Below are 14,793 nucleotides of genomic sequence, written 5' to 3' on the forward strand. Positions count from 1 at the left end.
CACCAGATCTGTCTTAAATTAGACTTCCAAAATATAAGGACCCTCCATAATCATTATTTGAAAATGTAAATCCTTTATTATATAAACTTTGGTTCCCAGTATCCCTCTTGGCTTTTTAAACCAATTTCTACTCATGAGATAACACGAATCCTGAAAGAGAACGCTATGACCTGATTTCCCCATGAAATCGGTTTTTGAGGACCCCACCACCATGCCTCGAGGCTACTCCGTCAGGGCTTTGTCACCATGACTGCCACACTAACTCTGAAGCTCTTCCCACTTCCTTAGCTGAAAGCACGCTTGCAGGCACACCCCATGTCAAAACCCTATTCTTACTAAGCTAAGTGAACAACATCTGGAAAGCAAATGGAAAGGGATTGTTAAACAGGCTCCCTCTCATCCAAATTACACAAAAAAACAAGTCAGGAAAATTCCCAACATATTTTTGTTTCTGCTCTATAATCTCAGCATTTAGGTATTTTAATATTGATCCAAGACTATGCCTGCAGGGCGAGATGTGACCTTTTGAGTTCAAACCCAGTGGTAAAGCATCCAAGCAGTTTCGTTCACGTAACACTTAGATTTTCAGCACGCTGCTCAAGTTCCAAAGTTCTCCACAAATTCCCATCATATCGTTGTAACAATACGACATTCAGATATGCAATAGCCACACAATCCCTTTTCATAAAACTAAGTAATTCTTAGATGCATCTTTCATTCATATATTTACAAAAATAAAGCATGCTTGAATAAATATGTGTCTAGAACAAGGATTATAGCCAAATACATTTCAAAACACTTGTGTATATGACAAAGCAAATCTCTTCAAGCCTTTTACTTTTTTTTTTTTTTTTTAAGTAGTATGCAGGGACCTGGAATTTCAACGCAGTAACATATCCTGATGAGCAGCACCAGAAAGTAATGTTATAGATGATGACGCAAACATCACTTAATAGACATGAACTTCCCAGGGTTAAAAACCAGATCTAAGAATTCACTGCTAAAAGCCTCAGACTCCAGACAGACTTTTCACAGCTTTTAAAAGACAAAAAAGAGTGAAGTTTCCTATTCACAAGCAATTCCAGCTCATAACTCTGTAAGCATGCTTTGGAAAACAAACTTGACTGGCTGCAAACCTGAGCAACTTGATCACTTTTAAGTTGGCTCTGCTTTGAGCAAGGAACTGGATTACAAAGGTCCCTTCTAGCCCAAATTATCCTGCAATGCTGACACACAAGAAGTTTTACAAGCCACAGAAGTAGTTTGATTTCCCTGTGGAGCCTCGAGCTTCACGGCTGAATGCTCCAGTGCCGACACGGTGGGAGGTTGAATTGTCCTGCAGGCTCCTTCCTGGCAGACTGTCCTGCACCTACAAGGACCGAGCTTGAACTGGAGTCTTTCAAAAGCTCACTAACATGGTCTCTCTCCTTGACATGACTATCTGCTTCATAAACCCTGAAGGTGTTTAATACCTTCATAAGCACTGTCTTGATCACTCCTGTCAAAACCTGCCAGAATTGGGCAGCATTTTCTGAAGATGCTAGTGAGGTCAAGACAGACAAATAAGAGAGGTGGGATAATCATGTACGCTTCAGTTCCTTAGGGAACAATTTGGGAGAAAAAGAAAAATAAATCTCTACTCTCTAAATGAGAAGTGTTTCAAAATTAAGGGAATTCTATTGCTCTCACCAAAATTAAAGACAAAAGGGTTTTCCACACTGCAGTGGAGCAAAATAGGACACTAATAAGTACACAGCTGCACCTACACTTCACTTTCTCTGAAACAAAACCATCCTATTTTAGCATGGCATGTCCTGCAATAACAGCAGGAGTGGATTTCCCTTGCCACATGACTGGATGTGAGGAGCCCTCAAGAAGAGAGAGCAGTTGGGCCAGACAAGTTTTTTTATTCCGTCTGTCGTTCTCCCCTCGCACAGAGGGGCAAGTTCCCGTGACCCCTCCTGGAGCCAGCCCTGTCCCTCTGGCACTAGCAAAGGCTCAACCTGGAAAGAAAGCCAGGGCCAAGCCTTTCACAAGAACCTCCTACAGAAAGGGAAGAATCAGAAGGAGCGGGACCTTTCTCATCCTTTCTCCTCTTCAGTCTCCTCCTTCCCAGCACAAACACCCCGAAACAAGAAAGTGACCTCACGTTGCGCTGCCCAATATCGTGGCAGCACAAGTCTTTACCACCTCGTGGAAAAGCACTGATGTCAACAACAGGAGGGATTGTACAAAAAGGCTACAGTGTGCAAACAACCCAGAGCTTGGCAATCCTCTTTTATATCCACTTCCACTGGCACAGGCCTTCTAGGGAAATAACATAGCCCAAATCTAACCTGATTCCTTTGTGCTATCTTTTGTCCTTTCTTCCAGCGGAGAATGGGCTTGAGAGCAGGTAGTTCCTTGTTCTCTTTTCCTCTTTCTATGGCATGTTCCCCAAGGCTGTATGCAGCTTCAAATACAATTGGAGATATGACGTCTTTAACTCTTTTCTGTAAAAGAAAACAGGCAATTCACCTAAGCATACAGTCAAGAACACTTTTATATATAACAATTATGCATACAATTAAAGCAGATTTTTCTATTCAACACTGCAGACAGGAAGCAGACTCCTCTACTTCCTTTAGTCTTCTCCATGTCAAACAAGAATAAGCACATTATATCAAAACAAGTCAGAATATTAAGAAAGTCAACAAGAAAAAATAGTTCTTCATTTGGAACCTACTCTTGGTTCCACAGAAGCAGTAGCATATTTGGCACACCTATAAATCAAGTTTTTTTCCATAAAACCAAGACATCATCTTAAAAAAATAAAATAAATTAGGAAGTGTTTCCATTAGTCCTGCACAATGCAGAAGCAAAGAGCAAATCATCTTCATCACTAGGGTTTCTAAATCCTAGACTGTGAGTGTGGTCACCTCCAGTGTGCTCTGCTCATTAAAAGAAAATAAAATTCCATCTTGCCTTGTTGGTTTGCAATTATCAGTGAAATGAATGGATGGGTAAAGATACCCATGTGGCTATAAAACAAGATTACAGACATGCAGGAGCAGGAGAACCCATCTTCCAGCATGGTTCGGAAAGCAAAACTCACAACTCCCCCCACCCTCAGCACAGCAACACTTTTTAGTACGTACAAGAAGAAAGTTTTTCAGTGTCTTTATTTGCTATATTCTAGGCCTCACACCAGATGTATCAAATTGTGCCACATTATTCCTCTGATGGGACGAAAGGATTGCCTTTTCTTGTTGTTGGAGCCCAAGCCACAAAACTCATGCCATTTGTCACAACATGTGACACCTAAATCCAGTTTGCTGTGCGAGGACAAAATACTCATTGTGCTCTGTTCAGTCCTGACTTCCAAAATCCAGACAACCAGAAGTGGCAAGTGCTCTACCTTTTCATGGGCAAACATTCCTCTTAAATTTTAACTACTTAAAAACTTAGCGTGAATTCAGCGCAGACAAAATTGAGGCAATAAATAAATACCATAAGTACAACAAATCTTCAAATGGGCCAACTCTCAACTTGGCCTTGCATCAGTTACCAGGCTTCTCTGAACACAGCCTGCCAACCACAAGTAATTGAGATGCAATGCAATTTACATTGCGTCTTCCAGATGTGGGAAACCTGGGAACTAACTGGCTTTCTGACCACCCTGTTTGTCCTGTTTCAAGGCAACCATTTTCTCTCTCCAATACGTCAGCTGATCACAGACCTCTGAAGTCAGATGAAGATTAGTGGCTAACCAAATTCCCAAATCATCGGTTAGCTGGGTGAATGATAGCAGAGACCAGGTTGGATGACATTTACCCTGCTGCACCTTGAAGCCTCCAGCCAGGCCCTGAATTCCCTCGCACTACCAACGTCTGCCAGCGCCCTGTGCCCAGAAGCAGCAGCACAGAGCACCTGAAGTTTAGACCATGCATTGCTTGGAGTGGCTTGTGCCTTCTTGGTAATGGACATCAATCGACAACTCATATACTGGCAGTAGTGATGGCAGCTCTGTGACCTCTTCCCCATCCCATAAAAAGGACCATGCATACTCTGGAGCACTGCTAATCCCCTCGGCAGAAGAGACGCCGACACCTTCAGCCCCTTCCACAGTCCCACCCCTGGGGTGGGAGTTGTCCAGTTCTGAGATTACCAAGTACCAATATTACAACTCACAGAAGCTACTAGCATTGCTCTCAGAAAATCCCATGTATTAACTTAAGCGAGGATTGAATCAGCATACAAGAAGACTATGTATACAGAGAAACAAGACTATAAAAGAGCATGCCATGCATCAACAGTCAAACACAATCAATCATCAGGCAGATCACCACCTAATCCAACTGTATGCAACCAACTGTGTAAACACAGAACAATTAAAAATGTAGGGAGTGGGTTAAATTAAAATCCACCTATAGTTTTTCTAGCTCTATTACTGCAGCATGGCAAGAATAAGTACTTAATGACTTCTAAGTGTTTTAACGTGATCTTGCAGGCTTCAGTCCAATACCCTTTGAAGTCAAAAGACAAGTTTCCCATTGACTTCAATGAATGTTGGAGTGTGCCCATATTGTTCGCTGGTGTCTCTTTCTGCTTCATTTTAGTGGTGAAATTGTGACTTCCAGCAGCTAGATTAATTACATGTGTGGATATTCCCTCACCACAGCCCTGGGGAAATATATTTCACATACCCACTTGTCTTTAATTAAGGATGAAAGTATGAATGCTACACAGTTATTAATTTTGCCACATGTTCAGTCCCTTCTGCTCACAATCTTACAAACATGAAGGCGACAGTCTGTGGGATTTGTCCTCAGTAAGACAGAGACAAGACAGTTCTGCCTCGCAGGTACACCACAGACTGTCTGGGATGTGAGCATGTAAAGAGAATAATGAATATTTGCCCAAACACAATCTGGAGAAGTACTATTTTTGGTTGAAAATACACCCAATTTTGTTCTCTTTCAGTCTACCCAAACGTACTGCTTCCAGTAGTTAAATCACATACTGACGACACAGCACACGGATTGCTTTTAAGTATTCCTGATTTCTAAAAGGCAGTCAAAAGATGCAATAACAATCAGGTTTGAGATAGACTGAAAAATCCTTCAAGTCAAGGAAACTATGTGTGTTGCTTTTCGTATCAGTTACACAGCCCTAATGAAGTGGATTTGCCAAGGGAAATAATTACCACAAGCAGCTTTTATACATATTCACCATTTTTCACCACGACACTGCTATGCTGAGGAAGTGTCGAAGGTTAAAGACATTTCTGCATCATGAAAAAGCATCCCTGGCAAGTCATAGCACACAGACAACACAGCTTCATTAATGGAAAAAATGTCTGGAGGACATTAAAACCAGTGTAATATCCAAGGAGCTCACATTATCAACAGCAACAACTGCATAACAAGGGTTCAGTGAGTAATAGCAATAAATATCCAGTCTGTACAGACTGGATGTCACTAAACTGCTGCAAGTTTTCACTGTGCCTGAATTAGATTGGGGACCTGAAGCTGGGTTTCCCACCAGCCGTCAGCTATCCTATGTAGCTTTCTTATTCTTACAAGCAATTTCTCTAGAGTGATGGGTTTTTTCTTTCTCTCTCTGTCGGACCAGATTTTATTCTGGACATAATAAACTTTTGCAACAAGGCTTTTGCTGAAATCAGTGTGCTTCAGTCCCAGTAAGTTACCCTTCTGCCAGTATCCCCTCCTGCAATGGAAACAGCCCTAGCCAACTGTAGCCTTTCATAGGGATCTTTTATCTTTTCCTGTGAAGCACATTGCATGACATCACTCAGAGTTGAAGAAAAAGGTGTTTTGTATGAACAAACTGGGTTTTTAATCAAGGGTACTACAGGATGATCCCTCGCTAGTATCTAGCAAAGACAAAGAACTCCAAGTCCAAAAAGAGCACACTTTTAAATGCATTTAAGAAAGCAATAAGGCGCTTAGAGATGTTTCAAAAGATACCAGAGTCCTGAAAGCTCACGCTAACAAAGACCAAGCTTGCCATCTCCTCTCCCAGACCAATCACCTCGAAGAAATAGGCGTTTTTTATTTCAGTGCTGTGGTAGAAGCTGGGCATGACCACATATTTCTTCCTTTTTGTTTTCTGGCTTAGCAGGGGAGTAGAAGGCAAGCAAGCAAAGCCTCTGCCAGATTTATGACTGCATTTCTGCTTGGCTTTAGTACCAAAAAGTCCTAAAAATCTGAAAAGTAATCACAGAGCAATGATCAAACATCAGAGCTGTGATTCTGAACACCATTTCCAATTCCCTCTCGAAGATGGAGTGTGATGACTGTAAGAAATCGTTTTCTGCGCTTTTCACAGACACAGCTTAAGGCACATAGTGACAACACAAACAGCCACAGATTCCAACATCCTAAAGGCACACTGCCTTGGCGGGCAGCCACTGCCTTCTCCTACCATAACTTTGTGCTACCAAGAGCCCCCACACATCAGGAACTCAGGCAAATTTGGATGGAACAAGACAGGGTTTTAGTCAAGGGATAGGATTTACTCTGCTCATGATGCAAGTGGTTGCCAGAGAGGACTGGATATCATTTCAGCTTTCTGTTGGCTCACTGCCACAGTACCATCAGGGGACTGTACATGAGCCCAATAAATCATCACATCTAATCCCCTTTCTTCTACAAGGTGAAAGTCTCCAGCAGGGGCTCTGGAGAGTGCCAAATTCCATTTTTAATTACGGCCAATGGGCTGAGAAATAAATTGAGATGTAAGTAATCCTCACAATCTACAGCAAGAGTCCTGCAGGAATGACGGATGAAACGTGGTCCTTTAAAGCAATGAATATGAAGTCATTTTCAACAGCATCGAGTGAGGAAATACACGTAACTGTCAGGGTGACTTCTACAGTTGCCCCTTGCTTTTGTCCTTGTTTATGTCCTTCTGGAGCTTCCTCTTTCTCTTTGGTAAAGTCCTCTGAACTGTTGGGCCTTTTTTCTACTCCCTGACTTGAATCTTGAGGACATCAACCCATGCATAGATTCCAGAGCTTTTACTGAATTCAGCACAGCTTTTCAGTACTACTGAGAATCAAGCTCTCTTTAGTTTGATGACTAAGAATGAATTCAAGAACCTGGCTTTTAAAACACTCAACTTGAATCTTTTAGTCTAAACATATTTATTTCGTTTTAAACAAGCACTAATAATAGACTACAGGAATTTTTACAGCCTTAAAAAACACAAAGTAAATTTGACAATCCAAATTTAACAACATATTAATGCTGTAAAATGTATAAAAGCCATTGTGCTAATGCTAATCCAGCATAACACTTTAATCAACTCACAGGTCACTACCACATAAGTCCTCAATTCAGTGCCATGAGATAAATAGTTCCCTGTTCAGTGACATCAACAATGACTCAAACGTCCCCCAGCCTTCAGAGCCAAAGGCCACTACTTCCACAATTTACCAAATGAAGTATCAGCTGTAGGTCTTAATAAACATACATTATGGCTTATGAATCAATAAGATGACAGTGCTTGACTTTAAAATGAATTACCTTCTCCTATTATCTCAGACTCCCTCTCTAAACCATGAGTCATTCAGGATGCAAGGCTTAAGTGTGATGCAAATCAATGAAAATATCAGTTAGACAAATTTGCTTTAAACTAGAAGACAGATTTCCATTCAATTTCAGACAAATGAATGTGTACATGTCATTCTTGTACCTGAAAACAAGTAAGGAGTAACTTCCTTGCAACCTTTGAGTCGACGTTTAGATCCCTTGGTGTCAGTTCCCAGTGCAAGTTAATACTTTCAATCTTTTACTAATTCTGTGCAAAAGAATAACCACCTCTGTCCTCACGAGAGCTTTCCTCTGTCCTGTGTTTCCTTTCATAAAGATATCCTAGGACTTGCAATAATTTATTTCAGATTGGTGCAATTTTAGCATTGGTGTCTCCCAACTGCAAAGGCAGCAAATCATCATCATGCCAAAAACTTCTAGAAAAGATCTAGTTTCCCTTCCACAAACAAGTTGATTTTAATATATATTTTTTTTAATTATTATTTAAGATGTTACTGTACTTAAAGTGGGAAAAAACCCAACTGCAAACTCTTTTCCAGAGAAGAGGCAGAACTAGAAGTTTACTTGGTTGGTAAAAGCTCATTTACAAGATTATTGGTGAATTTTTTGTCAAATTAATAACATATGAAGGCAATCAGAGGCCTGATGTTTCAATAATGCATGCTTCTGTTTTCTTTTAAGATCTTGTGACAGCTACAATTCAACAAGTAGGCCAATAGTCTTTGTTGCTAAACTTCAAACATTACAAGGCTTCTGAAGAATCCCAAAGTTTAGAGCAGGGGGGAAAAAAAAGAAAAAGAGCAAAGGATTTGGAGGGTGTCACACCCTTGAGTGTTATTTAGGGTTAGCATTTGAAAGAATAGGAGTGCTTCCTTTGTCCTCTTCCTAAATGCATGACTCCAGCACACAACTGTTTCCATCAGGTCAGCAACCCCTCTTCGCAAACACTGATAACTGGAAAGATGTTGTGGGAGAGAAAAAAAAGCAAATCCTGGGGAAATCTGGTGTTAAATAAACACCAGGCGTCCAGGAGCCTGTGTGCATTGAGAGGACACCCTGAGAAAGCAAGGGAAGAGCTGCGAGTCCAAACCCCAGCTGGGTACAGTCACACTCTGGGTTTAAATAAGTGCTCACCATCCCCGCGCATCTGGCTTCTCGCTATCAGCTGGGGAGTGATAAAGGTATTACTGACGTCGGCATGGGAGAGATTGCGATCAATAGTGTAAATATTTTCCATGTCAAAGGTTACAAAAGCTTAGCAATAATATATTACTGATAATCCTTTCATGGTCATCAGTAAGTCTCTACATGCCACCCAGATACAATATTGTGTATTAGTGAGTTCAGACCTTAACTTTCCAGCTCAGTACTAAAATACATTCTGACAATATAGTTTCACACCCTATCTATATATTCAACTGTTGGGTCCTTTATTGGACCTAATGTTTTCAGTTATGTTTTTATCACCCATTCCCCTTCTCTCTTTTATAGTTCCCTTTCAAGTCTTTCATTGGGTTTTTTTAGATGAAAAATAAGGAAAATTCCTCAACTATCTAAAATCGTGTTACTTCCCTCTGAAGAGAATAGCCCTGCTGGGATCAGATGCCCAGCTTTTTCCTGGTACCAGGCCAGACACAACCAATCTCCATAACATATGACTGGATACCTGCAATACCAACCGTACAGAAATACAAATAATTACAAAGTTCAGGAGTTGATGGGTATTTGTGAAATGAAGTCCTGAACTTAGCTGAGCAAAGAAAACCCAAGAAGGAAGAACAGGGGTAACAATTCAAACATTCATTTACTTTACTCACTTTCTGAAAATATGATCCATTTCAGCAGGGAATTATATGCAGAGTAGAGACAGTAATTAAATCCAGACTCTTCCTGCACATATGTAACCCTATCATATACTTGTCTTTTCTGCTGGAGTTACCACATTTCATATTCTGCTGATACAAGATTTTATCAAAACCAAGCTTTACAGAGATTTCCTCTAATAGTGTCTTAAAATGCACTGGGTCCAAAATATGAGTTAATTCAACTACCTGTTTCCTTTTATACAGCATTTCCCTCCAACCCTGATGCAGAAGCTGAACACAGGGGTGTCTGTGTACGAAGCTGTTAGAGGAGAAGGAGTTTAAGACCCTTGGCTCCTGGGTCATTGTGTATGATAACAAGTCTGCTAAAAGTTTGACATGTTCATGGAGCTGGGGGAGCAGTGTTTGGTCAAAACATCATGGTTAACATCAGCGTTCATATATGCATTTGCTTGCTCACTCTCTTGCTTTCTTCCTGTATACATCTAACTAGGGATAAAGACAGCTGTGCGACTGTGTCATCCAACAAACTTCCAGTGCAAAATCTCACACACAAGCTGTCCTCAGAGCCAAGGACTGGGGTTGAGGACTGACCCTCCCAGCCTCTTCCCAAAGTCACGGTCCACAGGGGTTGTCAGGAGCCCTCCTTGCTGGCCCTATAGCCTTTTTGCTGTGCATGGCAGATGGGACTGGGGTGCGGTGCAGCCCTGCAGCTGATGGCTGCTGCTCAGGGGATGCTCCAAGGCACTGTGGCCCTCAGTCTTTGCCTGAGCTCAGCCTGCTTCCTACGCAGCTGTGAGTAAACTTCTGAGCTGCTCTATAAGCCATTCCTCCCTCATTCCCTTGCTCTCCAGATGGATTTTCTTCCTCCTTTTGAAAAAAAAAAACAAACCACCAAACAACACAAATAGCAGAAGCACCTTTCCAAACACATCTCGAGAGGCAACGGTGAAGTAATCAAAAGGCTTCTCCCAATATCTCTCTAGAGGACACAGGAGCCACAGGGTGGGCTAAGATACAGGACACACTCTTCTCCTCAGCATTTCCCACTGACCATCCCACAAAGCGGCTGACTAAATGCCTGCTCCCATTTGGAGGTGCCTGTCACTTGTCAAGGAGGAGTAAGCAGCTAACACACGTTTATATGAATTGAGACAGGATCCACACCCTTTCTTGCATCTGGATCCTAGGGCACATTTTATCTCACACTATCATAAAGTATGTCTATCTCATATCTAGCAGGTCACCTTATTATCAGTAGGTCAGACATCTATGGGCTGAATGAGACTATCCTGCTGCATTCCCTAGATTTGCAGTGGTTTTGTTTGAGAAAAACATCGGTCTGTACCAACTGGCATGTCTCCTCAGTTCTAACCCTAGAATCTCAAATGGTCAAGGTGGCTGAATATCTGCTAGAAGAGTCAGGGCAGAAGACAGAAAGCCTGCATGGCTATGAAACATCACAATAGCAGTGGAAAAAAATAATTTTGATAGATACTTCATTTTAAGGTGACTAGAATTGAAGGCCTGACAATACACTGTTATGGTCCTTTCAACGCCACTGTGACAAAAAGCATTTCATCAATACAGCTTTATAAGAAACACATGTATGGAACAAAGAAATGCTCTATTTAAGCCCAGTATCCTACAAAAAGAGAGCTAAAGGAAAAAAAAAGTAGCATTGTGTCAGGATTGAAAGTAAGCAGAACCATCCTCAGTAGAAGAGGATAGAGAGAGATGAAAGAAGGTTATCATTGACATTTTTAGTGACAGCATTTTAATTCAGTTGAGTAGAGCCAACAGAAATGGTCCTTAGAAGCGTTGCAAAGAAAGCAACACACTACTCAGCCTGCCTGCCTGCATCTGAGAGAGAAAGGCTGAGTGCATGAGAAGAATGGTGTTCATATGCTTCCACTGACATACTATGGAGATGAGAACAGTTTACTTAAGAACTCTGGAGGTATTTACACACAAAAATATAAATTCTTCTTTCAGTCACAGGAGAATGGATAGGTCCACAATGGGGGCCTGAGAGGAGTGTTGCAATAATGTGACCCAAGTCTATTCTTCCACTATTAAGTGGAGGAGGTAGTATTTGTTAGTCTAATTCTCTTGAGAGCAGGATTTAAAATCAATACGGGTAAAAGGAAGAAGTGTTATGATTGTCTACTTTGCCACATGAATTTAAAAATGTGAACAGAGCTCCTCTGTGACGTCTATTTGTATGTTTAATATCAGTTCACATTTCACATGCTATATACCTGCTAGAAACCTGAAACCAGGACCCACAGTTGTAGCTCTTTATTCCCGTGTGCTATGGCTTCTGTACACACATGAGCTGTGATATCTGAAGAGGGTGAGGGAACTCTATTGTCCTGGAAACAATGAAATCTCCAAGGATGACAAGTTCTCATTCACTACTCTGTAACAACCTAATTAATAGGACTTAATATTATTTTTAACCTTGTAATGTCGAGGAGAATACTTGATGGAAATTTATCCATCACATAGCACAAGCACTATGGATGACTTCAAGGACATTTCATTAGCCTCTAGGTCTCCCATCCTGCACATACCTACGTATCAGCACGCTGACGACACCTCAGTAACACCCTGCCTCCGTGTCATTTCCCTCCCCACCACTTTTCTCCTTTTCTCCCATTCTCCTCTGATCATCCAGACACCACTTCGCTAACACCCTCCTCTTCAGGCTCCCAGCCTCTGCTCACAACCAACACAAAACCAAAAGGAAGAAGAGGAAGGAATCAGAACATACTTCACAAACCTCACAGTCATTTTAGTCCATTTACATCTGAAATCATGACTGAGTGGAAAGCTCGACATTCATTTCAGCAAGGATAAGGCTTTTGCCCTTGTTTCGCAGATCATTCACAAAGAGGCAGAGCGGATACGGCTGCCCAGCTCTCAGAGATGGCTGGGCTGGAGGATATTGTACGACGACAAAGAGCGATTGTTTAAACCCACGGACGGGAGCAGTATGAACGACCGTTTCTCAGGGGAACCAAGGAAAACGAAAACTTTCCCTCGAGTTCCACAGGCTTTAAAAACAAACTGGGCAAATGTTTCCACAAATAAGTGCAAACCATACAGTTCCCCAGATCAAAGCTGAAAGATCTACTCTGAAGCTAGAGGTGCATTCATGGGGAATGGAAAAAATGGCCCTTTACGACAGCAATACTGCATTTACCGTAATAAGGTTTTAACCCAATATGACTAAGTGCAGATATTGCCACTTTACATATCTGCAGCCTGCAGCTGACTACTTCTGATCATTTCAGACATTATTCACCAGGATGAGAGTGCTCATCCTAACAGCAGCACTTCCTCAAAGCCCTGTCTCTCACTTCCACCACAGGTAACGTTTCAGTGGCAACAGAAATTTATGGCCTAGGCACAAGACTACTCTAGATGATATGCAGTGACTCTAAATGGATAACTGATATACGCTGTGGTTTGGGTCGAGGGAAGAGATGCCAGCAAAGCTGGGAAAGGGCAGAGTTAGCCCCTACCCAGCTGCAGGCCCTGCCAGCTAAATACACACAATCCTTGGGAAAACGTCTGAAAGAGATTATAACCAGTGGGAGTATCAGAAGAAGGGAGGGGTTGGGGATTGGCTTTTTTTTTTTCCCCTAAATTCTGTTTTTAGGAAGACATAATATAACAAAAATTCATAAAAAGACAAGTTTATCTGCACTAGATATTATCTTATATTGTAGAGCTGCAAAATAATCTTGATCTGTCAGATTATTCTCTTGCAGCACTTCCTCTTACCTAATAGAGTCAAAGCCAACCGGACTCAGCCCGAGAGTTAGGTTTTTTTGTGTGTGTTCAGCACATCAGGCTGAGATACAAAGCTACACAAATGCCAGAATGGAGAGATGCTGAAATGTTGTCTTTATCAGGCAATGAAAGATGCCTTTCATTCCAAAGACAGAAACTGTCTGACTTCCCAACCACTTCATCTGTGAACAGCTCACAGTATACCTGAAAGTGCGTGCAGGTAATAGCCACCAGTACCCGAGGAGCAGAAAGAGCTTGTGCTATATTTCAGCAACATTCCAACTGTTGGAGGCTCAGTGGTTTCACCTGTTAATTCTGCTTTTTCACTGTAGAAAGTAACTTCACATTAATCTCAACAAGACATGACAGCACACTGAGCACTATGTAACATTATCAGGAAACTCATCTCTTCTGCAATTCCTCTTTTTACCCAGCTGCTCTCCTTGGGTGTCCCAGAGATAACCACTACTTTCCTCCTTATCATCATTTGCGTGGTACCCCGAGCACACTGTAGGCTTTTTGTAAAGGGCTGTGATCCAAATCTACCTCCTCTGCAAACAGCAACCCCTTAAAAACCAAGAGCCAATACTGTGGAGAAAGGCATCTTTCCAGGTCTCAGGCATAAGCCAACTGGAACCGGTTGCATGGTGGGGGCCACTAACACCTCTGACACTGACCGTGGCAGATCCCTGCCAGGAGGCGGCTTTCAACATCACCAGCCAGAGAGGTACCGCTTTGACCTTCATTTCCAACTCCAGAGGGAATGAGAGCTCTTCACTGCCCCTCACTTTGGGAGTACGCAGCACGGCATCTCTGCCCTCGGGTAAGTCAGCTTTCAAAGGCTGCGAGCTCGGCGGCACCAGGCTTGGAAGCAGCTTTGTTACAGCATGCAGCACCAACAGCAATAAATATGCTCGCCCTAGCTATGAAACTAGGTCAAAGCTGAGGTTATTTCATTTTAAGGGGTGAAGCCTTTCTTTAATTTTCTTACTTCATGAACTTTTGGAACGTAATTTTCCAGGGTCTGTCTAATTCCAAGTTGGCTGGGATGCAACGCTGAAGTAAGAGCAGATCAGAGAACAGTAAGCACGTTGGAGGAAAAACATCAGACAGTGCAAGGAGCAACTGTGGAGGCCAGGGAGTACTTGGAGAGAGCTGCAAGTGCATCAGAAGCATGGCACTGAGCTTGGGAAAGACAAAACGAGGGGGAGATGGATCAGAAAAGGAAGCCAAAGCCACAGGCCAGGATGGCAAAGCTCTGACTATACAAGCAGTGCATATCAAATCCTGAAAATCACCACCAGCCACCTCTAAATGCTTTGCGATAGCTAAACAAAACAGAAGAAAAATAGCTGTGTAGGAAGCTTCAGTGGTCAGATTCAAGACACAAAGAGAGTCTTTCAAAAAACAGTCACAGGTCAGAAGCGTGCATCAGGCTCCCAGCCCAGCCTGCTGTTGCATGGCCTTGCCTAGACTTGGACATTTGCCAGCAGCACGTTATATTCACAGAACTATGCTGTGAACATATTAAATACATACCCACTGGCAAGCTGTAATATTTTTACCTTTATCTTAATTTCTCTATTACTTGTTCAGAAATTATATCTTCAATC

At 42.0% G+C, this 14,793-nt stretch overlaps 1 protein-coding gene across 2 annotated transcripts in view; it reads right to left on the bottom strand.

The window, feature by feature from the left end:
• Positions 1–14,793, bottom strand: part of ITGA9 (integrin subunit alpha 9) — a 228,945-nt gene that overhangs the window by 111,422 nt on the left and 102,730 nt on the right. For both annotated transcript variants that reach the window (XM_074881876.1, XM_074881788.1), the window contains exon 16: positions 2,337–2,492. In XM_074881876.1, coding sequence (XP_074737977.1) covers positions 2,337–2,492 — 156 coding nt within the window. The remainder of the gene's footprint in view (positions 1–2,336; positions 2,493–14,793) is intronic.

Source organism: Strix uralensis, chromosome 1 (assembly GCF_047716275.1).
Source record: "Strix uralensis isolate ZFMK-TIS-50842 chromosome 1, bStrUra1, whole genome shotgun sequence".
NCBI lineage: Eukaryota > Metazoa > Chordata > Aves > Strigiformes > Strigidae > Strix > Strix uralensis.